Source organism: Anas platyrhynchos, chromosome 2 (genome assembly GCF_047663525.1).
Source record: "Anas platyrhynchos isolate ZD024472 breed Pekin duck chromosome 2, IASCAAS_PekinDuck_T2T, whole genome shotgun sequence".
NCBI classification, from domain to species: domain Eukaryota; kingdom Metazoa; phylum Chordata; class Aves; order Anseriformes; family Anatidae; genus Anas; species Anas platyrhynchos.
Genome location: NC_092588.1, coordinates 137,153,834 through 137,181,323, shown reverse-complemented (window position 1 = coordinate 137,181,323; position 27,490 = coordinate 137,153,834). Strand labels below are relative to the sequence as shown.

Below are 27,490 nucleotides of genomic sequence, written 5' to 3'. Positions count from 1 at the left end.
CAGTGATCCATTAGGTCTTGGTCCCTGCCAACTCCTAGGAGAAAATGCAGTAAAGTAAGGAGAGGATGTGCACGTCCTTTCCTGGCCTCCTTTGGCTGGTTGGTTTTTAAGACTGACCCTCCTGCTTCTCGGTATTCTTAAACTGAATAATATTCAAATCAAGCTCTTCTAACATAGTAATATGATGAAACATATTTTTTTCCTGTATAATTCTGCTCTCCCTTGTGAAGTATCTTTTTTTTTTTTTTTTCTTAAAGTGCAATGAAGTTTCAGAAGCTTACTATATATCAGGCTGGTAACTCCAGCATCTGCTATGAGAAAGTATTGTTTTCCTGAGCTGTATTAAGCTCGCATTCAGTGACACTGCATCTCCACCTTTACAGCTAGCTCCTCCACAGTCGATTTCAAATGCTAAGTAAGTGCTGCAACCTCACACTGGCAATCAGAGCTGCAACATAGTTTGGAGTTCTCAGTGGTATAATGGAAGCCAGGGAGAGCAGTCTTTTAAAAAGGTCTGCAGGGCAGAAACTCTGCTTTCCCAAATGTTAGGGAGTGCATAATAAAGAACAGATTCCTTTAATAGAATAACGAGCTTAATATTCACATATTCACAAGGTTCATGCTAAGTATGAGATCATGCTAAGTATGAGTAAGATGTAGTAGTACCCCTAGATCTTGGCCAGTAATCTTGGCCATGTCTTTTTTTCAGACATCTCTGTAGAGATAGTGTTGTATTTGTTCAACTAATCATGAATTGTGAGTTCTTCTCTTGGTAATGTCTATGTTGTGGTCTTCCTTTTATTAGTTAAATTAATAGAGCTACTGACTGATGGAGTGCTTAAAATTAGAATTTCTTCTCAATTACTTTGCTAATGAAAAACATTTCTCTACAACCTTAACTCCAAGCTAGCTGGTATATTTCTTTTTCCTGTGTGATAAGCAGTAACCACAGCTTCCTATGAGTTAACACTAAAAACTTTGAATACAAAACACGTTGGTTGCTGGGATATAAATAAGCTATAGTCAGGCACAATGCGCAGTTCTGCTTCAGGACCAGGCACAGAAATACCAGGTTGTTCTTTGATTTTGCTGCCCACTGGTGGTAAATGCCTAAACTGCTGTTGTAACTGCAAGTTAGACTTACGACTACAAATTTACTTGTCTGAAGACTTTACATAATCTAAATTTGGGGTTTTGGAGTGTCCCGTGTTTTGCTACTGCTTTCTCTCTAGCACACCAGTGAATGTCTGATACCTTCAAAGAGCATGGGGCTCTTGAAGTCACTTGGAAAAGAGCCATGAATGCTCTGAGCAGGCAAGTCAGATCTGTAGGTCAGACGTAACTATTATTGTTATTGAGTGACTTGATCAATGCTGCACACAAAATCATTTACTAATAGCACTTAGTCTTGCAGACTGTGCTTAAGTAAAATTGCAATGAGAAGAAAGGAATTTTGCCTGATTAGCAGCTGAAAGATGTTCCCAAATCTCATATTTTTCCCAGGAAGAAAACTTCAGCAGGTGCTGGAGTATTAATTTTAAAGAAGTGAAGACAGTATTTGTTTCTGAAGACTAAGCACAGATAGTTTGAAAGGGGAAACAGCTTTAAATTGTACATGGACTCCTGAGCTCTTCTGATGTATTCTGTAGACTCAGCAACCCAGGCTACATCTGTGAATGTTAAATGGTTAACCCTCTAAATGAACGATGCTAAGACAGCATACTCATCAATGGATGCAATAGTTTACAAGTGTAATATATGCTTGTATTTCTTATCATGAGTATCATGTAATATCCATATTGATGTAGTACTGTATATAGCCATTAACTTTTTCTAGAAATATGAACCTAAAGTGACATAATTTAAGATGAAAAAGACTATCTGTCATAACTGTTATTACTGGAATGCCCTAAACAGTCCCTTATGCCCTTTGTTCTTGGTACTATGCACAAATTTCTTTTTTTTTGTATTTTTATTTGTGGGAAAGCTGTGGGCATATTCCAAAACCTCTGTATGCTTATTTCTGAAGACAGATCCTTTACTGCAGGTAGATCAGTCTTGTTTGAGAATGGCTCTGAACTGGATTTTGAACTGTCTACATTAGCCAAATTTCTGTGGTATTTTTGTGTGTTGTAGGGGAGACTTATAAAAAAAGTAAAGTCTGTATCACTATGGGAGAGAATGTCTTTCTTTTTGAAGCAAAGAAACCAAAAAATGACTCAAAATAATGTTCAGTTCCTGAAACCATTTTTAACTGCTTTCTTTCAGAAAAAAATATTTTTAAAATATGTGAAGTTCTTAAACTTCAATGTTTCACTAATATTTGTTTATTAAATCAGTTTACATTTCCTGCTCTTGACAGTGGGATGTTCTATGATGGAAATCATACATACCTTATTGAGCCAGATGAAAACTACTCTTTGGATGTAAGTAGAACAAGTAGAACTTGTAGTAGTCCTAATGTGTTGTTTGTGGAATACAGATGAGGTTGCAGGGCAGGCTTTGTGGCCAAAGGACGATCCCCTCATTCCCAACTCATTAACCTAAACTCATTAACCTGTCTGAGCCCTCATCATCACAGACAGAGGTAGTCCTCCAAAAATTTGGTAGTGGTATATGTATGCTTATGTGTGTATATGTCTATGGTCCATAACACTTGGAAGTAGAGCAGTACAGCACCAGAGGATAAAGGTCCCATGGAGTCAGCAGGAGTGTCCTGTGTCCTGTGAGTGTCCTGTCCTCTTCTCTGGCACTTCCCACTCTAGGTTCAATACATCACTCTCCTCCTGGTTTGACCTTGACTCCAGTTCAGCAGCTCTGGGCAGTACAGTGTAGAGAAATGATGCCTTGCAGCTTGCACTTTTCCTCACGTAGGTGTGTTGGATAGCAAGGACCCTTTTAGAACTGTCTTTTTAAGGCTCATGAGGTGGATTAATTATTGAATTTTAATACATGCAATTGTTTACAATTTCAGGATGACTTCCATTTACACTCTGTTTACAAATCCAAGTTGTTTGAGTTTCCTTTGGATGACCTGCCATCTGGTATGATTTTATTTTATTTTTTAATATTTATGACTGTTCATGTGTTTTAGTCTAAGGCCAGATTTGTTAATCGTATTTGATATCTTCTCATATTTGGTATCTTCTGACAGTGCATTGCTTATTTGCATATCTCTTCTTTTTCCCTATTAAATGAAAAAAAAAAAAAAAAAGAAAAAAAGAAATCTGAAACACTGAAAGCACTGGAAAAGGACCTAAAGTGCTAAAAAAATGAATACAATGAATCAAACCTCTCCTAGACCTTTACATTATGATGTGTGTTTCTCATCAAAAGTCATAAAAAGTCTGTGGGCCACATTATCTGCTAGGAGTGTAGAGAAGAAATGACTGAGGTAGCCTAAAGATGATGAAAATAAACCCCACATTGCCAATGGTTGATAACTTTTCATGGATTTTTCCTGTTTTAAGATACAGGGTGAATACCAGTTGTGAGCATAAGTTTGAGGGACAGGAACTTGCTAAATATTGTTGCTGATCTGTGATCCTCTCGTCTGCAGTCCATTCAACATCTTTCACAATGTTGGCTGGGATGCAGGTCATGCATTTAGGTACAAATGACTTAGAAGGCAGAAGTGGTTTCATGTGCTTGTAGTGATGAATCCCCACAAATGTGTGGAGGGAGAAGAGATTTTTAAAAAATGAGTTTTCACTAGAGAAACTGGCTTGTTATTTGAAGCTAAAATTGTAGTATATGTGGCATAACCCCATTCTATCAAGGACCTGCTAGTTTTACAGATGCATTTTCCAGCTCTACAAAGTATCTCCTAGACAAGTGAAACTGTCTTTCATAGACACTCATTTTCGTAGAAATGACTTCTGGACTACTTTGTTCTTAGAGGGAAGTTACAGATGTCCAGTTGTCTTGCTACAAAACATAGGACATATCTGCATTGGATATATTTCCATGATAACAGCTGAATCTGGGATCCTACCATGCTAGGCATTGTGCATAGATAGGTCCTGCCCTGGAGCATGGTGTGTGCAGCTTTGTTAGTTGTTAAACAAAGCAGAATGATTTGGAAGTAGGAGACTGCTAGGGCTGGGCACTTAGTAGATATCTGTCAGCAGTCATGTAAGATTTCCTAATAGTTAAGATTTAGGTTTTCAAGATTGTGGAGTAAACAATTATTTTCTGTTTTAAGCATTTTGAAAAGGAATTAATTGCAAGCAGAATCCACTTGTTTCACCTCCACCAAAGTGTCCCGATTTTCAAAAAAAACTGTCAATATAAGGCTTCAGACTTTTTCATAAAATCCAGATATGCTTGTGCAGTTTTAATTTTACTGTAGATACTAAGTAAATAATTACTGGCTTTGCTGTAAAAAGTCCAGCATGTGGTACAATGTAAGGTGTTTCTATTAGATTGAATTAAAATCATAAGATTGCAGAATTAATTAGGTTGAAAAGGTTGAAAAGATTTAACTGTGGAAAGCTAGTAGTATTAATTACACAAATATCTATAATGTGAAGAGGTACAAGTTGCTAATCTGCTATCTCTTTATTCCATACATAGAGAAATAAAATTTAACTTACAGTTTGCTCTTCCACATCCCCATACTTGTTTTTGTAAGACTGTTTGGAGGACAGTTTCTGAGGTCTGTTTCGAACATTTGAGTAGATGTAATAGATGATATCCTCTCTAGGAATCCCAACGCTTTCATTTGTCTTTGGTTGTTCAGCTTAAGACTGTCTTTAAGTCACCCACTGTGCATAGCCACAGCTCCAGAGGATGGGAGCTGTTCCCATCACCTGCTTCTTCACTCCTTTCCCCCATGCCCATATGAGCACCAGAGTTTGTCCCTATACCTGCAGCATACCCTGCCAGATCTTCTTCACTCCTAGCATGTGCTGCCCCACCAGGACCACTGCTTGGCACCACCATGTCTGGAGAGTGAGGACTATTATCTTAACTTGTGTTTTATTGTTGTTTTCTATAAAAATATCTGCTATTAATTGCTAATGGTATAGTTGCATTTGATATTTTTTAAGTACTACAGCAGAACCATTATTGTTAGTAGTAAGCACTGTGCTAGGCTATGTCATCAGTATTTCTCATGTTCCTTAATACTCTCCTAATTTATCAATTTGCTCAGCCTAAGCAGCCATTCCTTGATGTCAGGAGTTTCTTCTTATCTTCAAAACAGTCTGTGAATAAGCTAAGATTTCTACTCAGCACTGCATTAAGAATGGATTGGATGTATCGTGAGCTTCAATATTGATGTTAGAAAGGAAAAATCAAGTAATAGGGATTACTCAATATCAGTAATAGTGAAAGCACAAACTGTTATACCACAGTTTGATAGAAATGTGCTTTTTACATTCTTTTGCTCCTTGGGAATTAAAAAAAAAAAAAAAAAAAGGAAGAAGAAAAGAGGTATTGCAGAAAAGAATAGATTGTACTGTACTTTGCTGTAGCATGTAAAGGTAATGAGGACTTTAAATAAGGAAAGATCATCTGACAACTTTGCATACTTAGAGCCTTTGAATTCATAATTTAGTAGACTGTAATTTTTCTCCCAGTCTGTGTTGAGATATTTAGTGCCCTGGCATTATCTTAGGCAATGCTCTGTTATTGAAGGTGTTGTTTTTCAAATACTGTTGAATGGATGTCCTTTTCTTCTGGGATTGCTTGAATTCTACTTATGATTTTTTTCAAGGTAATATGTTCCTGTCAAAGTTTCTGCTAGGCTTTCTCAGCTATCTACATTTTCTGTGTGATTTTGCTGGTCATGTTCTTTTGCCTGAGGGTCTTTGGCTGGAAATGTACCCTGCATGAATTCATCCAGCTTCTGAATTATAGCATAGTGTTAATGGGTGTTAATGTGTTAACGTTAATGGCTGCATCTTTCCTCTCAAGAGACGGGTGATTTTCGATGGTAGGGAAAATTCATGGTCGAGTTATCTGAGATCCCATACACATATTGTAAATTACTATTTTATTGTTTAAGAAGTTGTATTTTTACCAGTTTCATTAATGATGATATAAAATTGAAAATGAAAGGTTGACAGTCAGTTGTGTAGCACTAGAACACAGACTGAATTAATCAATGTATCTAAAGCACAATCAAATCAGAATTTGTTGAAAAAAAATAGTTTTGTTTTTTCATCATTCTGAGCTCAAGAGACTCCAGGTATATAAGCAATAAACCCTTGGATATCATTTAATTTATTTTAGGTCTTTATTTTAGGTCTTTATTTAGGTCTTTATTTTAGGAAACAAAATCTTCAAGTGCACCTGTGTAACCACAAAAGCATCATTAAGCAAAGGGCCTATGATTGTCCAGGCCCCTTCATAGAAGGGTATCTGCAAACTTCAAACACCAAAAAAATACTTTGCCAAGACTATAACAGTTAGTCAAGCTTTGCTTTCATGATTTTTATTATAAGTAAACAGCCACTCCAGGTTAAGATTAGTACATATCCCTGGTATAGTTTTGTCAGACGAGCAATTCAACTTCACATTTTAAGCCTTTGCTGACGGGGTAGCCCTATGAAGTCCCAGTCATTATTGTGTTGAATCCTATTATTTTGACCTCCTATAGAAATTGCAGTTAATTTGCTCTAGGATGAGAGGTGGAGCTGTAAGAAACCTCCTGTACTCACTAATGGAACTGAATTATTTAGGATTTTATAACACAATCAAAAGTTGTGTACAAAGGTATGTGAACTGGAAGTCCCTTGTTTTACGCAACTCCTATAGTACTGTCTGCTTCTCTGCAGGACTGGTATGTTACCAGGGAATATTGCAGTTTTCAACCCCAACTGGGCTAAAAGAATGTCCAATGTTAGATAAAATACAGAGGAAAACTAGGCAAAGGAAGAAGTCAGATTACAAAATAAGCAACTGAAAACAATTTCTGTCTCAAAAGAGATCTTTGAGAGAGTATGTGAATAGTAAACATATTTATACGAGATAAGGATTTATGTGAGATAAGGATTGCTGTTGTACAGGGAAAAGTGAAGGAGAGATTATCAATCTAAAAGCAAAGATGGAAAAATACTTCTTGGACATTTAAAAGGGTGAGATCAAGTGTCATCTTCCTTCTAGCTTATAATGTGTCCCTTGCCATAAGTGGCTAGTAATGGATTTGGCAAAAGGGATTTGCCAAAGAATAATCTACTTGGTGCTTATGATTAGAGGTTTAACAAATTAAAGACACAGTGGGATTAAAAGGGAAGAACATTGTATTGACAAGGAGCATAGCCAAAATCCTGCAACATTTCTCCCAATTTTAACATGTTTTACTTTGTGAATATAATCTTCTTAAAGCATTAATTCTGCCTTCCATGCTCTTCTTATTAATTTAGGTAGCTGTTGTGAGAGCTCTGAATGCCTGCTGAATTCCCCAAAATGTGATTCACTCCATGGAAGGGCTGTGCTAATAATATTACAGCCCCAGTATTGGTGAAATTCTGGCACAGAACAGCTGCTGTGCTTTCTGAAGCGCAACACCTCCAGATCATCTGTTTCAGCAGACCCAGATTATCACTAGGAGGGTTTTTAAGTAAGAACCCTGTTACTGGGAAGCAGTTGTACCATTGCCTCCTTTCTAGCTGGAACCTTGGAAAAAGGAGTTGTTATCGCATCTGATGTGTGGAGGAATGCCATACTACTGTCATGATGCATCAGGGTCACTAACTGTGGGGATGTATTTCTGTAAACACTCACTGTATTTGCCTGTGTTTTCTGCTTAGAGTTCTGGCAAATGAATGCTACATCACGGAAGTTTGTTGTAAAGCCAAGACACAAAAGAAGTAGAAGGCAGGTATGTGCCAATATGCTCATTTATAAGTAATATGCCATCAAGTTTATTTGTGTCTACTGAATTAATTCATCCAGATGGAGTCCTGCTGCTGCTTCTGAACTGGCGTGAGGTCTCTATATCCTGATACAGATGTAAGAAAAGAGGTATCTAATGTTGACAAGGTTTCTCTTTGACATTGCCCACCTGAAGAGTTGAGCACTTTTGCTGTCACCTCTGATGAGGTGCCACCAAAGTGTCAGTTTCAAGAGATTCACTGGATAGACTGCGGCATGCATGTGTGGCTAAGCACAGCATCCCCATCCCTTTATATTTATAAAAACCCACAAGGCAGTTCCTCCTCTAGGCTCCATTTAATCTGCTGCTGAATCTCAAAAATAGCATTTCTGTCAATGTTATGAAATTGTTAAACATTGCTAAATTGCGAATGAAAAAAAAAATATCTAAAATGTTTTCTCCCAATTTGGACACAGAAACTCCAAATCAATGAAACATTTACAAATTGTATTTATGTTGCAGTGAAGACAAGTAGCTACTTTATGTCACTTTGATTTAAAATAAATATTCTGAACTGGGATTTCAATCCCCATTTGTCAAAGGGGAGGAGACGTTAACTTTGTACCTGTGCTCTGCAAAGACAACAGCAGTTCCTTGTTTTAGGAATAGAGCTAAAATGATGGGACAGGTCAAAATAGGGCTGGGTCAGGGGTCTGAACAGTGCAGGAAAAGACGAAATGCTGACAGAAGTGGGAGGATGTATTGGGTCTGGCTGGAATGTTAACTTTCCCAGCAGCAGCCCATACAGTGCCGTACTCTGCAGTTGTAGCTGGAACAGCAGTGTTATCACACCAGTGTTGTGTCTGCTGCTGAGCAGCAGTGGCACAGTATTAGGCCTTTCTCTAACCCTCTTAGGGGGTGGGCAAAAGGTGAGGAGAGAAACATCACTAGGGCAGCTGGCCTAAACCAATCAAAGGGATATTCCATACCATGTGATGTCACACTCAGCAATAAAAGGTGGAAACAGGAAGAAGAGGGGAGGGGTGGGCTCTCGTTTGGAAGACGTCGGTCCTCCTCTCGAACACCGGCTGCGTGCGTTGAGGCCTTGCTTCAAGGACGTGGTCAATCATCGCTCATTTGTGGGAAGTAGAGAGTAATTTCTTTCCTCTGCACTTCCATATAGCCTTCATTTATTTTGTTTGTTTGTTTTCCTCCCTTCTTTTTATTTTCCTTTTTTCCCCTCCCTTTCCCTTTTTATTTTCCCCTTAGTTAAATTGTTAGTTCATGGTAGTCTTTATTTAATTATTATAATTATTTCCCTTTAATTAAACTATCCTTATCTCAACCCGTGAGTTGTTCTTTGCTTTACTTCTCCCCCTCCTCATCTAAAGGAGGGGGAGTGAGAGAGCGGTTGTGGGGTTTAGCTGCCCAGTACGGTAAAACCACCACAGAGGAGAAGGTAACTTTAACATTTCTGACTAACGTAAGCATCTCAGAGGCAGAGAAGTGAAAAAGACATTGGAGAAATTCCAGAAATCATTCCTGTGAGTCTTCGTTTACATCAGGTGGTTTACTGCCTTTCTATAAACTAGCCATTACTTGGCATTTTCAACTTATAATGATGTAATAACTCTCCTGGAAAAAAAAATCAGAAAATGAGGACACCATGGAGAAGCACTTCAATAAATGTTTCTAAATGAGAAGTAAGTGTGTAAGACAGAGGTGGGTACTGCATTCACTGTGTGAATCAAGCAGTGTGCGAATAAATAATACACAGAATTTTTTGCATAAGAACCTCAGGAGGGATTCCTTTCTTAGTTAAAAAAAAGTTTATAGATCATACAAACCATTTTTAGAGATGTGGGCCCCACTGGGGTTTGTCTTTAAAAAGACAAAACTTGGAGTTGGTTGGGTTATAAGACTTAATTTCATTGTTTAAAGTTATATAAATGTTCTGGAGGAGGTGAAATATGGGGACTATATATTTGAAAAAAATAATGCAGTCCATTCCTTTTCACCCTCCAAAAAATATCCCAATCAGTTGCACAGTAAATAGCTTCACTCATTTTTACTACCTGTTAAACCAGGTAATTGACCAAACATGCACACATACAATTGATTATACAATAAATAGGGTACATTTAAGAATTTTTTAAGATGATGTAACCAAGCACCAGAAGTATCATCGGTATCTGAGAACAGAATTAAGACAATGAAAAAAATTATGCGTGAGAAGTTTTCTGAAGCTGTTTCTAGTTATCAGTTATGCTTTCTGTGTCATAGACTCTCTTATGGTTATACTCTCTCTGTAGGTCCGTCAGATTCCACGTAAAGTTGATGAAGAAACAAAATATATTGAGTTAATGATTGTAAATGATCATCTAATGGTAAGACTGGCATACCTCAATATCTTACATTTATCAGTAACATAAAATTGTCTTAATTGTCCTATAAAGAATAAGCAATAAAAAGACAACATATAGCCAGAATAAATTCACTATATCCTTAAGCAAAGAGCTAATGGTCTTGTTAGCCATTGGTGAAAATGTGTCTGAATTTTAGCAAGGTAATTTCACCAAGAATTCAGGCAAACCAGGCGTGAGTATCAGAGAAAGCATCATAAATTAAAGCTTTGTGTCAAGAAGGTGACTAATGACAGCGGGATTTAAGCTGATGGCTTTCTTTTGGGCTTTCTTGAGCACATGTCTTAGTTACAGCAGCTCAGCAATCAATAATGTAATTACTGCAGTTGTGCAGCTGCTGTTGGCAGTGGGGAGATTAGTAGTGACTAGATTTTTTGATAAAAAAATCAATAAAATATTGTAAATTAAGAAATGATAAGAAGTGATATTGTAAATTAAGAAATGCAGAAGGCAGTCTAAGAGAGGGAGCTGGAAAAAAAAAAAAGAAATCTGATAGATTGGAATACAGTTACATGCATTGTTATGGTAACACCTATAAACAAAACTCATCTATGGAAGTGTTGTTGTTAATTTCTATTTTGGCATTTGGAAATTGCCTTTAAAATTGCAAATAATGAAGCTAATGAAGAGAATAACAATGGGTTCCTGTTCCTACAACATTTTTTCAGTAAAAATCTAATAGTGCTTCCAAACAGGAATTTATAGATCTTCATGACAGTTGTCATGAGGCATATCAGTAATGTGCATTTCTGAGCAATTTTCTACTATCACATACTAGCATTACATTCAGCACAGGAGACCAAAACATGCATGGAGGTTCTGCTGTCAGTATGGTTACTTTTTGGTTACTTTTTTTTTTTATTTTATTCTTCCAGAAATTGAGCATGTTTTTCTAGATCTGTACTTATAACTTATCTGTGTTTGTTTTGCAGTGTAAAAAGCACCGCTTATCAGTTGGCCACACAAACAGCTATGCTAAGTCAGTTGTGAACATGGCAGATTTAGTAAGTATCACTTGACTGAATCTTTTACATATGAGATGAATCATATGATTCTCCTGCCAATAAATGCAGCAGTTGTCATTTCATGGTATACTTAATAACAACATATGCAATGTTAACAAATTTTCATCTAGAAACACTCAGCCAAGTATCAAGACTTTGTTTAGCATAAAGCATTAGAGATGTTTTCTGTGGCTGCAAACATTTAAGTATCCTTTAATCAGATCGAAAACTTGAGTTTGAGTTCTAAGAGAACCTTAGATGGGATGATCTTTTACCCTGGCTCATTTGTTGACTACCTAAAATCTAAAACAATCATCTGAAATTTGAATGCCCTAAAATTTCTCAAAAACAAACAAACGAGAAACAACAAAGAAGCAGCATTTGAGTAAATGAGTTAGAATAGGGACATACAAATGGATTATATGGATTGTATTTGTGATGCTCAATAGAATGAGCTGCTGGCTTTTACATTTCACTATGGAGAAGCAATACTAGAAAGAGAAAAATTTAGTTCCCACTCTGGAAAGCATTTGGTGTGGATTGATAACTCCCAGCATTAAACAGCTGCTAGCAAGGGGTTAAATACTTCTGTAGAGGTGTATAACAGTGAAAACAGGGGTTTTGTAGATCACTGTTTGTTATAAAAGATACTTGTGTCACTGGGGTGAGCTGAGCACTGTGAAAGACCCTTTCGTGCCAAGTCTTTGACCTATTTGAAATGTTTCTGTAGCAATTTGTCAAAATCCCACCGGAGCAGGACCTGTAAGGGATCTGTGTGTGGGCTAGGAGGGCTGATTAAAGAAGTAGGCTTAAAACCTACATATTGCTTTGTTTTCATGTTCCTTTGCTGCTTTTAATGGAGACAAAACCACCTGGGAGAACCTAACCAATGTTAGAACAAGCTGAATATTTAATTATATAAAAATGCAACCTGGTACAACAGAAAGGGTAACCCTCACCTTTACTGTATTTGACATAATATCTTTGTTCTGTTACTGTACTAGATTTATAAAGAACAACTTAACACCAGGATAGTGTTGGTTGCCATGGAAACCTGGGCTACTGATAACAAGTTCACCATATCTGAAAACCCCTTGGTGACCCTACGTGAGTTTATGAAATATAGGAGGGATTTTATCAGAGAGAAAAGTGACGCAGTTCACCTTTTTTCGTACGTAACCTTGTGTGATGTTTTCTTACTTATTTTTATTTTTCTTTCCTTTCTTGGGGGCTGCTTATCCTGAGTGGCTGATGCATCTCCTTTGTGCTGTGTGTGCAATCTGCCATAATTCAGAGAATGATGTTTCTGATGGGGAGGTGGGAAGAAGTTTAAATAATGCACAACCTGCCTGCCAGTGCAGCTAGAGGTTTTGCTCTCCTTTTAGTTTTAATGTACGAAGCTCTAGCTGCATGTGCTGTACTTAATTCTGGGTTGCTCTGTGCAATCACCTACTCTGCAAACACGGCTGCCCAGAAGGTGATGCATGGTTCCACCTCGTAGGTTTGCTTCTTCAGCAGTAGAGCACAGACAGCCCTGTTGGACTATTTAAAAGCCGAACATTGGCTTTGAAACCCATGAGGTTTTCTGCTTAAAAAGCACTCTGGCCTGCTTTTTTTTTTTTTTTTTTTTTTTTTTTTTTTTCCATTGAATGACCTGCATGCTCTGCAGGATTACTGAAGTGAGTGTTTCAGATCCTCAAAACAGTTTGTCTTCCAGAGAGACAAGTACTACAAGAACTGGGACGGTTTTTATTTTCTCTAAATTTCCAAATTGTTTTGGTAGTAAGATCAATATAGCAAAATACATCCACACAAATAATGGAGAGGTTCATGATATTTTTGATCTGCAGGAGACAGGCCAGGTGAATTGCTCTGCTGAGTTCTCATCCCTCTCTGTGGACTGTTTTATGAGCCTATATGAATAATTTTAGCCTAAACTCCTCACTTTCACATGACTTCAGTAGGGTGCCAGGATATCCAGCCCCAGTATCCAGCCACTCAGGCTTTTTTAAACATGCTTAATTACTGTCATTGCCTTCCTACGTGAAAAGAACTAGTAAGATCTGCAAGTGCTGCTTGCAGATTTTGGTTTCTGTGTGTCTCAGTTCTGTATCTGTAAAATGGGATTTTTTTTTTTTTCTTTCTAATCTTTCATGTATCGTTTCTGGTAATCTTGTAAGGTCTTTGAGGGGAGTGTTCTCATGACTGTTAGTGTATTGGCTAGAACAAAGAGGGCCCTATTACCCCCTGTGATTGGACTCTGAATTGCAATGCAATACTAATTCCAGAGTTGTCCATAACGCTATCTCCACTGGTGTTTGAGGTATTGCATTCACAGGCTGCTTTGAAATATCCAATTCTAAAGTTGTATTCCTGAGTAAGACATGGTTGAGTTGGGAGTAGAAGTATGACAGCACACTGGTAACAAATGAACGCTCCTGTTTAGCACAATGAGCCCATTGCATTCTGTTTCTTGGTGTTCCTCTGTTTTCCTCTGAGAAAACTGATTTGCATCAGCTTGGCTAGATCACTACGCTGAAGTGGTATAGAGGATATTTTGTCTCTGGTAACTGGCAATCATTCTTGCTGATGTGGTCAGTATCAAAGGAATCATTAAATTTAGGCTCACAGTGCAGTTGTCCCCTGGATGAGGTCAGCTGCAGTTCTGGGGAGTTTCTGCCTAGCTCTGCATCAGGGGGCCACTGACACATCTCCCTTTCATTTTTGCCACATCTGCATTGCCCAACTAGACATGTCTTTTTTACCAGGCCTCCGTGCATTGTGGCATGGTGGCATGTCTTGTGCTCTGCCTGTAGCACGTGCCAGGGCAGGTTTCAGAAGTCACTTGCTGAAGGAATATGTCAATGAACAAAAGGGTGGTGAGATAGAAAGTAGTCCCCTACCTGCCTTATTTTCTCTTATGTTAGGTAATATGAGAAGGAGGAGGAAAGAAACAGGGAAGATAGTAGAACTTTTCAGGGGTTGATCTGTCATGTGAGGTTTGTGAGTGGTTATCTGTTCTTCCCATTTTGGTTTTGGATAGTTAGCAGCATAGTGGTGGCATCTGGCATTTGCAAATGTTGGTTTCTCATTTGGAAATTAGAAAGGTAAATACTGGGATGGGTCGATGCAAAACTCACGGTCTGAGTGGGGTAAATTCCTTTTCTTTTCCTTTTTGTCAAAGGGGAAGTCGATTCCAGAGCAGTCGGAGCGGTGTAGCCCACACTGGTGGAATCTGCTCCTTGCTTAAAGGCGGAGGTGTGAATGAGGTAGGTGTGGGTATTGGAATGAGGAAAAAGTGGTGGAAAATTATATGCACAGAATTTATCAGTGCAGTTCCTTGAAATATCTTACTGCTGCTTTGCTGCTGTGGAGTTTTAGTACAGCTCTATAAAAGGAATATCTAAATGAAGAATGATGCTTGAGTAAAGTTGGATATGGGTTCAAGCACACTTCTCAGCAGATTCTGCAATATTCTGTCATTGACACTGTAATATTCTTGCCATTCACACAATGGCAAGAAACAAGCAGACTTTCTCTTATTTAACTTGTTCATAAGCCAGTGTTTGGTGTTCCTCACTTGTCCATATTCTAGCTGATCTGAAGTAAGAACTATACCATTGTGCATCTTGTTTCACCTTTCATTGCCTTTACATGAGAAAAGCTTCACCTGTGCCTGAGATACTTGTACCTATCTGATTACTCTTCCTACCTTGCTAATTTCTTTCAGTTTGGAAAGACAGACTTAATGGCAGTTACCCTGGCACAAACCTTGGCCCAAAATATTGGCATTTTCTCAGACAGAAGAAAACTAATAAGTGGTAAGTTGGTTTGCTTTTTTACCCCGTCTCAAGAGAAAATCTTGGAGAATCTTAACAGTGTTCTTTTATATGTTAAAAATGTTTCTCACACTGCCCAGAGAAGCTGTGGATGACCCATCATTGGGGGTGTTCAAGAATGGGTTAAATGAGGCTCTGAGCAACCTGATCTAGTGGGTAGCAACCCTGCCCATGGCAGGGAGTTGGAACTGAATGGTCTTTAAGGTCCCTTCCAACCCAAACCATTCTATGAATAGAATATGAATATACTATTCAATATTGGAATACTATTATTTTTCACATAATAACATGAGGAGACAATGACACACCATTGTTTTTTCTTCTTTAAATGCTGTGATTTCCTCCTGCCCGTAACTGCTGGTAGCACTGGTGTCTTCATTTCATTAAAAATAAATCCTGAAGGTGTCTGTCAACATTCATGTCATGGAGATTGATGTCATATTCCCAAACTGAATGTTTGCCATCCTACAATGCGAAGGTAGATAGACAGACATTTTTAAATCTATGGATTATGATAAGTCACCTCAATCCTGTTATGCAGGTTGTATTTGACAACATCAACAAAGCTTTTTTCACTATTTGCCTTGAATGAAATCCTCTTCTATATGACCCAAATCTCCTGTATTTACCACTCTTCTGCTACCATTTGTCTACTGTAACCTTAGCATTCAACTTCTTAGCTACCCCTGTTTGACTGCATTGCCTTAATTCAGATCTTCCCCCTCCCTTCAAGCACCTCACATGCTCTGCTTCACATGATACGAAGACCCAGTACATGGGCAGCAATGGAAGATTAGAATGACAACACAGTTTTGAAACTATTTCAGTGATGAATTGGAATGCTTAGTTATTGGATCATGTGTACTTATGTAAAGACAGTACATAATGCAGAGATGCATCTGCATGCAAATATTTTTGCAGTTTGCATATTTTTATTTTGAAAGATATTTGGAAATGTCGGACAGATGCTCTGTGCTACCTACATCTTCAGTACTCATCTTCCAGCTGCATATAATTAACCTGATATCAGGACAGGGGGAAAGTGAAAATAATAGTAGAGGTGGCTCCTCTTTTTTATGGTTGACCACAGGGGAAGGCCAAGCTTTTGGGTAGGGAAGGAGGAGACACAGTTGTTGGGCAGAGCCTCATTTCCTTTCTAATTGTACTATTAAAATGGGAGCAGCAAACAGTTGTTCATGTGTTACAGTAGTGCAAATTGCAGAAACAGAAGGATAAAAAAACATACATGCAGAGCATATACGTAGAAGCAGGCACAAAGGACAGTTTTGAAAGCAGAGGGGAGGGCTGCACTCTGCATGCCTGGGAGCATGTAGGGAAGGAAGGGAAAAAAGCTGCTGGATCCGTCTGTACTGTGTCGTGTTTACAGTCTGTGTTATCCATTTTTGTGTGCATTATTGTTTGCTTTCTTTTTCAAGCTAAAATTTCCTCATTCACATTAGCATAGGTGTAGAAGAGAACTAAAAACTTAGAAGATGGATTAAACTGATTTTTTTTTTCCTCTGAACATTTGGGGATCAAATATCATGGCATGGGAGAAGGCAGGAGAGCTGACTCATGATTTGCAAGGGCCAGAAGCTGACATTGCAATTTAGTCTGACTTCATTTAAGGGAAAGAAAGAAAAACAGAACCTATTTTCAAAGCTTAGGAATGCACAGAATCATGTGTTGTTTTTGAAAGAAGGCTTGTCATTGTGCATTGATATACTTAAGGCGTGCATAAAGGAGCAATTGATTCTTTTCAATTTGTATTTAAATCTGAAAGTGAGTTGATTACAGTGTGATTTTTGTGATAAGAAACATATTTTGTACTCACAAGACTTAAGATGTAAATTTTACCTTTTTGTTGTTGTCAGGTGAGTGTAAGTGTGAGGACACGTGGTCAGGATGCATAATGGGAGACACCGGGTAAGGCATTCATTAGAGGAAAGTCAAGTCTTGCATACAATGACATAAAGCATGAAAATGTTTGCCTTTTGTCTTTCAGTGGACTAGTTTGTGTGGATTAATGTTGCAGGAAGTAAAGTATTACCTGTAAAACATACTTATAATAGACACTTTCAAAGAAATGCGTGAATGAGTTAATGAGAGGATATGAGGATCATTAGTTTGTATTGATCACTGGTTTAACTCACTGAATACAGAAGCTCAACAACCAACTCAGATTATTGCAAAGAAGCAGAACCATGTTTCACTTCTTTTCTTCTGTGAATTTGCTGCTGAGTTGTGGAAACAAACAATGACGCATCCCAATCTGTAAAATACTGGGATCAAATTTTTTAATATGGCTCACTTTCAGTGGTTCGGTTGCAGTCTTTCATCTACAGCTTTCAGTTTTTATCCTCTGATTTGTGTAATAACACTAAAAAAGCTTCTGCCATTGGAGGTTTGGTATGCTTATATCCACGCATAATATCACTGGAGAGATTTTGATGATGCTTTCCAGTGTGTGTGTGTGTGTGTGTGTGTGTGTTCAGACCTTAATTCTTCATATTACAGACCTGTCTTCATGCATATGAATTAAAGTATAGTCTACTTTTAGATCCAAACAGTACTCCAATTTTTTTAAAAAAATTCAATCTGACTTGCAAATTTTCACAATAGCTTTTTGGACAGAACAATTTTAAACAACAAAAACAAACAAACAAACAAACTCATTTAATTTAAAGCTCTTTGGAAGAATCTGTTGTGCCTTTTTTACCTTGTTTAACTAAAAACAAGGTAGGTAAGATTGTTCTGATTTTTAGTATGTTAAAAAGTCAATGTGGTAGTCATTCTTCAGTCTTGTAAAAAGTGATTCCTCATCTAACATTCTTTACATTCTTTATCTGAAGTCCAAACCTTTAAAATAATTAGGCACTCGAAAAAACTATGTATTTATATATAGATTATTATTAAAGGATGTTAAATTCCACATTCTCTTCAGTATTTAGACCTAAGTCCTAAACACTAGAGATTATGTTTTGCAAGCCATAATTCCTGGTAATGTAGGATTATTTTATGTAGTATTTCTGCTAACATTACTTTTTTTTATCCAGTGATGAGCTGATACAGGAAAGCCCTTGAGACTCCAAAATCTGTTTGAAGCATAAGTCATGACTAAGGGCTAAATACAAAGATCACTTAAGTTACTTTGGGAAGAGCTCTTTCCCTGTGGAAAGGATCCATGCAAAAAGATTATTTGCATCTGTTAAGGCTCATATTGCTTTGAAGTGCACCTCAGATTGGCAATCTGTGCTCAAATGAATTTCATTCAGTGGAGCACAAGAGAGGGAAGCTGAAATGTTAGCTGATGTTCATTAGAAACACGTCTTAAAATGGTATAACTCTATTATAAAAAAATTCTGTGGTCCAAGAGAGCAATTTCATCTAAGAGAGAAATGAACCATAAGCAATCTTTAAAAGGACACTGTGTGGGTAAGGCAGCTTTAGTCTCTTGTGGTAAGTACAGGAAGAAATAAATATCTTTCTGAGATCAGGCCCTTTAGTGGAACTGTCCATGTCTGTGAGAACTACACCTTGAGTAATAGGATTTATGATATTTGGCATAAAACTTGGGGAAATCTGTTATACTTCTCACTTTTCATGAGCTCTGTGTTGTTAAAAGGTGTTTGCCATTTATGAAAATTATTTAAGATTTTAAACTAATTTCAAGCAAATATCTTCACTCTGATGCTGAACAGTGTATTTATAGCACCTTTTCTAATGTATAACATTATATTTCTTTACAACTACTTTGAAGAAAGAAAATGTACTATAAAAAGCACTATAGAAGATAATGCTGCTACCTTATTTCTTTTCAGGTATTATCTTCCAAGAAAGTTCTCCAAGTGTGATATTGAAGAGTATCATGAATTTTTAAATAATGGAGGTGGATCCTGCCTTTTCAATAAACCAACCAAGGTATTAAATGAAACCAAGAAAAATTAAAGTGATAATATTGGGGAAACAAACAAACACGTTAATTTTGAGGTTTTGTTTTGTCTTTACATTCCAAACTTCCTGGTGACATCTGAGTGAAATTAGCTGATTTTAGTCTGTCCTATTTAGGAAATTATATTTAAATCTGTTTTTAATAAGTAGTTTCATATCCAAGAGAGTTCTCACAGGCTCTGATCCCTCATGCAATTTTGTTCTGAATACTGCAGACACAACATACTGCTGAATTTATTAGCTGAGACTTCAAATGTCTTGGTAAATTTTTGCACATCTTTAATTTAAATTTACTTTGGACTGTATGTCATTGGCTGTGAATCTCTGGAAGCTGAAGTAAGATTGGTTTTATTTCACATTTGTCTCAAGATGAAGACACTGCAGCAGGGTGTGCACAGCTGTGCATCCAAGTGGCTTTGCAGCTGCCATTGGGTACAAATGGTTGTTGTCATCTTCTTGAAGAAGGCAAAGTTTTTACAGTGGCTTTCAGAAGAGATTTTGAGAACTTGGCCTATGTTTCTGATGCTGGAAGAGGCAGAGCAGGAGAGAAGCAGGGGACAGATGCAATGAAGCTGCTGGGAGGAAGGAAGAGCTACAAAAGCATCAGGACCTCCTGAATGACTGACATGTCCCCTCCAAATTTGTCTTAAAGGATGAAATCAGAGTTCTTTCTTCATGAGTCTTGGAAATCAAGAGAAGTGGGGAAAATCTCTTGAAAGTATTCTCCTTTTCTTTGCTTCTCATGTCTGAACTTTGTCCAGCTAAAGAGCTATATTCATATGAAACGATAAGCTGAGATATATCAGAGAAATAAATACAAAGCAGGGCTAAAGAAACTCCAGCCAAGATGTAAGCACTTACTACAATGGAGTATTTGCAGCAGGGTTTCAGAATATTCCTGCTCCATTTACTGAAGCATATGTTAAAACATACAGCAATCAGGATGATGATCTTGAGTCTTTTCTACATAAACATCATTAAACATCCTCTGTTTAATGGCTGTCTTTCAAAAACCAAAGGAAAGAGGCTAAGGCAAACAGTCCAACGTGGGAAAATGAGTTGGTAGCCAAGATGGTCACAATATAAAAAAGAAAGTCAGTTCTGGTGTGAGCATGTTCCTCCTGGTGTGGCTGAGGAAAAGCATATCTTCTGTCAGCCACAGATTTTCAATAAATTTTAAGGAGAGGAAGAAATTCATGACATCTGGATAAGCTGTGTCTGCTTATTTCTCAAAGTTTTGCCTCCTTTTTATTGAAGAACATATTAAAAGTGGAGAGAAAGCACTGTGATACATTAATAAGATGTAAGGTTTCTCACTCTTTAAAATGTTCCTTCATTTTAGTAGTTTGGTTTTTCTCATTTCATTACAGACAGAGAGAGAGATGTTGATGGTTTTATTTCTTTGCTGAGTGGATATTTTCCATAGTGTAATGCTGTTTTACTAGGGCTTGCTTTTGAGATTATGTTCATTTACACATCTGTCACTCTGAAAAACACAATTACTCTGATCTCAGTTTAGATTAGTGGCATTTGAATTTTTTTCTAATGACATAGAAAAATGTGAAAGTCAGATGTGGAAGCCAGGGTGATTTAGACTCTTCTATGTACTGTTGTTTGGTTTGTGTTGAATTTAACAAAGGATGTCTGTCTAATTCACAAGGCAGTCAAACATAGTTGTTTTCTAGCAAGGGTGGTGAAACACCAATTTATTTCTGCTTTTCAAGAATTATGAGATAAAACTGATGTGTCAAGGTGCAGTGTTTGACAGTGCTCCACTGTAACATCAGCTGTAACCCCAAAATTACATTAATGACTCCTGAAGCAGATTGAGCATAAGGTTTTTTCAAATGAATAGATGAATTATATAATAACTTTTGGGGTTAAGCTATGTATTTTTTTTCTTTCATTTCATATTGAGTTGCACCTGCATACTGCAGCAAATTGGCCCTATGTTTTAAGTCAGAACCCTCTGTTATGGTCATCTACTTGTCTGCATTGTGCAGCACACCTAGAGATACTGAAGAAGTTAAGCTTTCTGGAAAAATATTTAGGAAACAAGCAGTTTTAGCAACTCCTTAATAACTCTGACAGATAATTGCTTGCTTTTATTTAATGTAACATTCTACACATGCTTTGCATGCTGCAGTTGAATTTCCATTTCAGCTGGGGGATCCAATAATACCTTTCAGTCTGTGCCACAAACTGGTTTGTGGCAGAGTATGTGGGGTGATGCTCCATCCTGTGGGCTACTGGTAGAAAGGCAGCAGCTGGAGAGAGCCATTCTACACCATGACTGAACTACTTGTGCAGATGGCTTGTAAGCAGAGAGGTTTGTAGAATGATCCTAGTTTAATTTGGAGAACTGTGATTTCAGGCCGTCTTCGTGATGCACTTCTTTACCTTCCCATTTATGCAATAAAAGTTACTATTATGTTTTCTTATGCCCAAAGGAAAAAATATATTTTCTTTTCAAAGAATTACCTTTAGAAATCTTAGGAAAAGGGAAATGAAACTGGAAAGAACAGAATATAAGTGTCCATTAAACGAGCATAGCATGGGTGCTGTGTAAAGTACAGTGAATGAATCTAGCCTCTGGGAAAAGAAAGTACTACTACAAGTATACTGATTGGACAGACAGTGCTCTCAGACACATGATCTGATCTACTTTTTTTTTGGGGACCCAGGAATTGGACTTGATGATCCTCCTGGGTCCCTTCCAACTCAGATATTCTATGATTCCATGAATTAGACATTTTAAGGTACAGTTTAGTGGGGAGACAGAAGGGAAAGAGAATAAGGGAAGAAGACTCACCAGCTACACTTTCTTATCTGCCAGAGACACAAGGTTGTGGGAAACTGCTGCAAGTTCCTGACTGTGGTAAAGGAAAAAGAGAAGGAAATAGCATCTGACTGTAGCAAGAACTGACAAAAAATCCCAGCCTCTTCACTCTCCCTGCATTTCTGAGCCATGTGGTGTGGTCCCAAATGACATTCTTTATGGTTATTCTTTCTGAAGGCATAATGCAGGATTCAAACTGACACAGCCCTCGTCACTTGAATTCCAGAATCACAGAATCACAGAATTTCTAGGTTGGAAGAGACCTCAAGATCATCGAGTCCAACCTCTAACCTAACACTAACAGTCCCCACTAAACCATATCCCTAAGCTCTACATCTAAACGTCTTTTGAAGACTTCCAGGGATGGTGACTCCACCACCTCCCTGGGCAGCCCGTTCCAGTGCCTAACAACCCTTTCAGTAAAGAAATTCTTCCTAACATCTAACCTAAAACTCCCCTGGTGTAACTTTAGCCCATTCCCCCTTGTCCTGTCACCAGGCACGTGGGAGAACAGGCCAACCCCCACCTCTCTACAGCCTCCTTTAATGTACTTATACAGAGCAATAAGGTCACCCCTGAGCCTCCTCTTCTCTCAGAATGACTACAACTTCTGTGACAATAATGAAAATGTGATGTTGTTTTACTGTCACACCTTTTCTTTCTGACTGTGGCTTCTGCCTAAACTGAATCTGCTGTGAAAATGTCACTCCATTGCAGAATACTCCGGGTAACTGCACAACTGCTGAGTTAGGTGTTGTTTGGTCTCTGCACATTTCATCTGTTTTGTTTATAATCTGCTTCTCCCTGGGTTTGGTACTGTGTTTCAATCAAGCCATTTGTAGTTCTAGCTATATAAAACATGTTGTATGGAAAAAGTGTGACACTGATTTCCTTAGGAGAGACATGCCCTTTGATTTCTGATTTTGTCCTGCAGCTTCTGGATCCTCCAGAATGTGGCAATGGCTTTGTGGAAGATGGAGAAGAGTGTGACTGTGGGTCAATATCGGTAAGTGCATTGTGCTTAAAATTAGCAACGAGATTCTCCAGGAGCTGCCCGTGACTGCTCTTAACGTTAAGTGGACGAAGACAGGCAATGCTAAGGTTCTGGAGCAAAGGATTCATAATTTTTCACCTTTTTCCAACATGATTAGCACTTTTATATTTTATCACCACATCAATTTTAAAGAATAATAGAAATAGCTACCTATGAAAAATCAGGCCTTAAAAATTATAAAGTATATTACTTGATGGAAACATGTCTCTGGTCAGTGTTCAAATGTCAGTATTTAATGATTGATGTTGTGAAATTAGGAAAATGATTTATTGTATTGCACAGCAAACAGCTGTGCAGCATCTTCATGCCCCACAGTGCATGCTTTCCTCTGCCTCCAGGTGCCTAGAAGCCTGGTTAAAAATCTGTTTGGGTAGCACACTAAGATAAGATGGAATACGAGAGGTGTGGGGCTTATCTGCTTTTCTCATGTATTCTGCTACAAGTGTCTGTGTTCCTCAGGAGTGTGCCAGTGAAGGAGGAGAGTGCTGCAACACGTGCACCCTGACGGCAGGCTCCCAGTGCAGCAATGGGCTTTGCTGTCGGAAGTGTCGGGTAAGTGCAGCCTCCAGGCAGCAGCACAGCCAGCTGACTGCAGGCGCCAAAGCATGTGTGTTTTTTGTCTCAGACCCTGTGTTTTCTTTTCTGAAAGCTTGCCTTTTAAAACTGTCTGAAAACTGTTTTGTTCTGGGGCAGTTCCCTGCCTTTTAGATTTGGCTTTTTGGGGCAGGGACTCTGGTCAAACAGAGGAGAATCTAAACCTTCCAGTTTCAGATCTGAGGAAGTCCTGTGACATTTTATCAGACATTATTGTTCAAACATGTTTGGTCTTTATGTCACTCCCATAATGCATGATGCGTTGCTCTGGATTTGTCCCCGTGAGGCTGAATGGGAAAATCATACCACAAAGAGCCTGAGAAGAGGATGTGGTTAAAAAAAAAAGAAAGAAGGAAAGAAATAAAGAAAAAAAAATAATCTAGCAGAAGCATTCAGAAATATTCATCTAAAAGACACCTGACTTCAATTTCAGTTAGGTCTGCCTGCATCTCCTTATGTTTGCACTGACTGAAATCCCACCAAAGAAAGGGAATCAAGCCCTATGTAAACCATAGGATATTCTTCCTGATACATCAGTAAACAGTAAAACAGATTTAGCTAGATCTTGGCTGTGAGGGAGCCCAGCTTAATATGGCTTCAAATAATTGTTGATGCTCATTTAATAATAATGTTAATTATTATTAATGATGTTAGCATGGTGATGGTGTACTATGTGTGATATTTTTATCTCATCATTTGAGGGTTTCATTTCCTTGGGAGGAACATTAATAATAACTGCAGACCACATTCTCGACTGTGCTCATCCGAATGTTAAAAAAAGAAAAAGCACAGATAATGCTGGAACCGATCACAGTTGCCTAAGCGCATTCCTTTTTTTAATGTAACATAAAAAAAATAGCAGATTGCCAGTGTGGGTGAATTTTGTTCAAGTATTTGTCACATGGGCATCATATTAAAGACTCTCAGAAAAAAAATATATACTTTTTTTTTTCCTTTGCAAATGAGACAAGGGCTTGTCTATGTACAGAATGGTGAAGGTGAGCAAATGAGGAGAAGGGCAGATTTTTATAAAACACATGTCGCTAGGAGATATTAAGCAGGACAGCTCAAAAGCCCTTATACTAGCAGTTCCCATACTTGGCATTATCTTCCCCCTGCTGTACCCTGCCTGAAAACAAGAATGAAAAAGGGCTTGCATGCAAAACTTGGTGAGTGCACATCCCAGCATCTTGTAGCATCTCTGACATTATTGTCTGCATTTTTCCAGACAGGTAGAGAGAAGATAAGCTGAAGGTTGAGAAAGTACCAGGGTCTTGCTCTTCCACTGACATGTACTTGCTCACACCAGCTGCAGAGATAGCAGTTGTCCCAAACAACGCCCCAGTGCATGCAGATGCAGCAAAAAGTCGCACAGCTGCAGAATGATCTGGGTAGCACAGGCTTAAGAAACCTTCCAGGGAAAGTAAGGACTCTGTAGTATGCCTATGACCATAACAGCTGCCCTTAGTGGGATGTCTTCCTGCTTTTACAGGTCTTGAGGCTTTACAGTGGCAGTCTTTAACCAGATTGTGAACGCATACATGCTCATCGGTACATTTTTCATCGTTAATTATCTGGTGACTTAGAAGTTGTTGTCAAGTCACATGGAATTCAATGTATTTATGAATAGTTTGTCCTATAACAGGAATGGGACTTTGTAATAATCATAATGATTATACGAATAGCTTTATAGTGTTCTTGATCCATAGATCTTAAGTGAATTCACAAAGAAGGTCAAGACAACTCAGTTTAAAGAGTGAAAGAATCACAAAAGTGTGGAATGGCCTGGTCAGGATAATGCCAAAAGCCACTGGAGCGTTGGTGTGATAGGTCCTAGGGTCATGGGCCCCAGGACAGCACTCATCCTGCTTGTCCCTGAGCTTGATGCACCAGCAAGCAGCCTATGGCCTGAGTGGTGCAACATCCCAACTGAGGAAAGGAAAATCTTCCCAATTCAGTCAGCACCTGAAAATTTCCTATTTTTTATTTTAGTTATGTCACAAAGAAAGTATTGCATTTAAGGCAATGGAGAAACCAAGACAATGATTTTCTGTCCTTTTTTTCCAGTTTGAACCTAAAGGAGTTTTGTGCCGAGAAGCAGTGAATGACTGTGATATTGCAGAGAACTGCACAGGAAACTCCAGTCAGGTGATTTTTATATCTTATATCATAGAGATGAAAAAAACCACACAAACCAAACCTAATCAACCAACCAACTACACAAACAAAAACAACAAAAAAAAACCAACTTGGTAGTCTTTCAGTCACTATGAATGTTACTGTTTTGTATAGTAAGGTATATAAAAAATGTATTAAATCTGGTGTAAGCCCAGAAGAAAACATGAAAATGAAATAATTTTCCATATGCCATTTGTTGTACACTTCATTTCCAAGCTTGTCTGAATGATCTATTAGCTATTTTCTCTTTCAATAGTGTTCTCCCAATATTCATAAAATGGATGGATATTCATGTGATAACAAGCAGGTAAATACAATTTCAATTTCTTTTACATTCTTACTGCTTTTATGGATTACTTTTTATAGAATATGGCTTGAGATCTTTGTAAGTCACTTGAGACAGTGCTATCGATTTTCCTGAATTTGAGGTGCTGGTCAAATTTTGGAGCTAAGCATTTAAATGAATAGAAAGTAGAGTCATGCATTAGCTGCCTCACTAGAAAAGGTGGCAAGTTAAACATCCTTTTTTGAAAAGCAACTTATTTGAAGTTTATTCTGTATCTTTTCTTTCTTTTTAGGGCATTTGTTTTGGGGGAAGATGTAAAACCAGAGACCGTCAGTGTAAATATATCTGGGGTGAAAGTGAGTAAATATTAATATTTCTAAGTTGGTTGTTCATACTGCTTGAAAAATTATCTTAAATAAGAAAAATTATGGGAAGAGGCCTATTCAGAATTATTAAAACCATCCAGGACTGTATGCTATGAAAAATATTGGCTGTGAACCAGAATTATGCTCTATTTTGAATTTTGTCCTTGAGGGTTTTTTTGTTTTGTTTTGTTTTGTTTTGTTTTGAGTAATCATTTGTTTGTTTCTTGCGTGACTGATTGTAGATGTTTTAGTACTGAGTACATCACCTAGTTCACTAGATAGCAAGTCCATTGCTACTTTTTTTTTGGCATAAGCTATTCATTAGCTAGACCTGCAGCCTATTTTGGAATGTAAGGAAGATCAAAGAAATTGTACTGGATGCTCAATAAAGGTAGCTCTCAGTCCAGCACATAGGCTGCATATCCCTGTTCAAAGACAAGGCTTTCTGGAATGATGCTTGTTGGGTGCTGAAAATATTTTTATGGGGCACAATATGTTCTTTGCCATCATTCAGCAAAAACTGGAATTTCAAAAGAACTTACATATGTATGAAAACCATGCTCACCAGTAGGTAAAAGTAAGTGATTCTTTTGGTCTGGATGATAAATTAAATCATCTTATCAAGCACATGATATCTGTAGTTATTTTTCTAGTTTGTAGTTACTTTCTACTGCTTTATGTTTGACTGGCAATGTTCTAGCTATAGGAGAGCTTGAATCATTTTCCAAGACTGGAAAATATGAATTAAGTTGCATTGCAGTACAAAAAGATGTCATTTATGTCTTTAGCTGTGTTGAAAGTGTGCAGGAATTTCTGTATGGTTCCATGAAATACCACTATTGGATACCAGATGTGTTACACAGTTATATAAATAGTGTGCAGACTACAACAGTTTTGGTGACATGTTTACACAGGACCTTTGGTAGATGAAAAGCATGTTGAATGAATTCATTATGTTGGGAAATCATAGGAATGCAGCCAACGCTTAAGATAAGTTCCTCATGCAAGTCACAGAAAGATGGGAGTTCAAATTTAGTTTGGAGTCTCACTCAAACAGATCGTTGCCTTTTGAAAGCTTATTCAGATCAGCAGGATTACTTGAATGGTAACACCTGGAGGTCTCGTGTGAGCAATT

General features: G+C 37.9%; 1 protein-coding gene and 1 long non-coding RNA gene across 7 annotated transcripts in view; one reads left to right on the top strand and one right to left on the bottom strand.

The window, feature by feature from the left end:
* The window catches only part of ADAM22 (ADAM metallopeptidase domain 22), a 139,293-nt gene that overhangs the window by 79,222 nt on the left and 32,581 nt on the right, over positions 1-27,490 (top strand). For all 6 annotated transcript variants that reach the window (XM_027450736.3, XM_027450740.3, XM_027450738.3 and 3 more), the window contains exons 6-20: positions 2,363-2,426; positions 2,975-3,044; positions 7,758-7,828; positions 10,135-10,209; positions 11,178-11,249; positions 12,254-12,420; positions 14,434-14,518; positions 14,980-15,070; positions 16,963-17,014; positions 18,910-19,009; positions 22,813-22,884; positions 23,392-23,484; positions 25,594-25,674; positions 25,961-26,011; positions 26,283-26,346. In XM_027450736.3, coding sequence (XP_027306537.3) covers positions 2,363-2,426; positions 2,975-3,044; positions 7,758-7,828; positions 10,135-10,209; positions 11,178-11,249; positions 12,254-12,420; positions 14,434-14,518; positions 14,980-15,070; positions 16,963-17,014; positions 18,910-19,009; positions 22,813-22,884; positions 23,392-23,484; positions 25,594-25,674; positions 25,961-26,011; positions 26,283-26,346 — 1,208 coding nt within the window. The remainder of the gene's footprint in view (positions 1-2,362; positions 2,427-2,974; positions 3,045-7,757; positions 7,829-10,134; positions 10,210-11,177; positions 11,250-12,253; positions 12,421-14,433; positions 14,519-14,979; positions 15,071-16,962; positions 17,015-18,909; positions 19,010-22,812; positions 22,885-23,391; positions 23,485-25,593; positions 25,675-25,960; positions 26,012-26,282; positions 26,347-27,490) is intronic.
* LOC140001611 (uncharacterized) lies at positions 3,061-22,057 on the bottom strand. The gene is made up of 3 exons (XR_011807018.1): positions 21,852-22,057; positions 15,397-15,553; positions 3,061-3,187 (listed from the first exon to the last, which is right to left on the bottom strand). It is a non-coding gene; the product is annotated as an uncharacterized lncRNA (long non-coding RNA).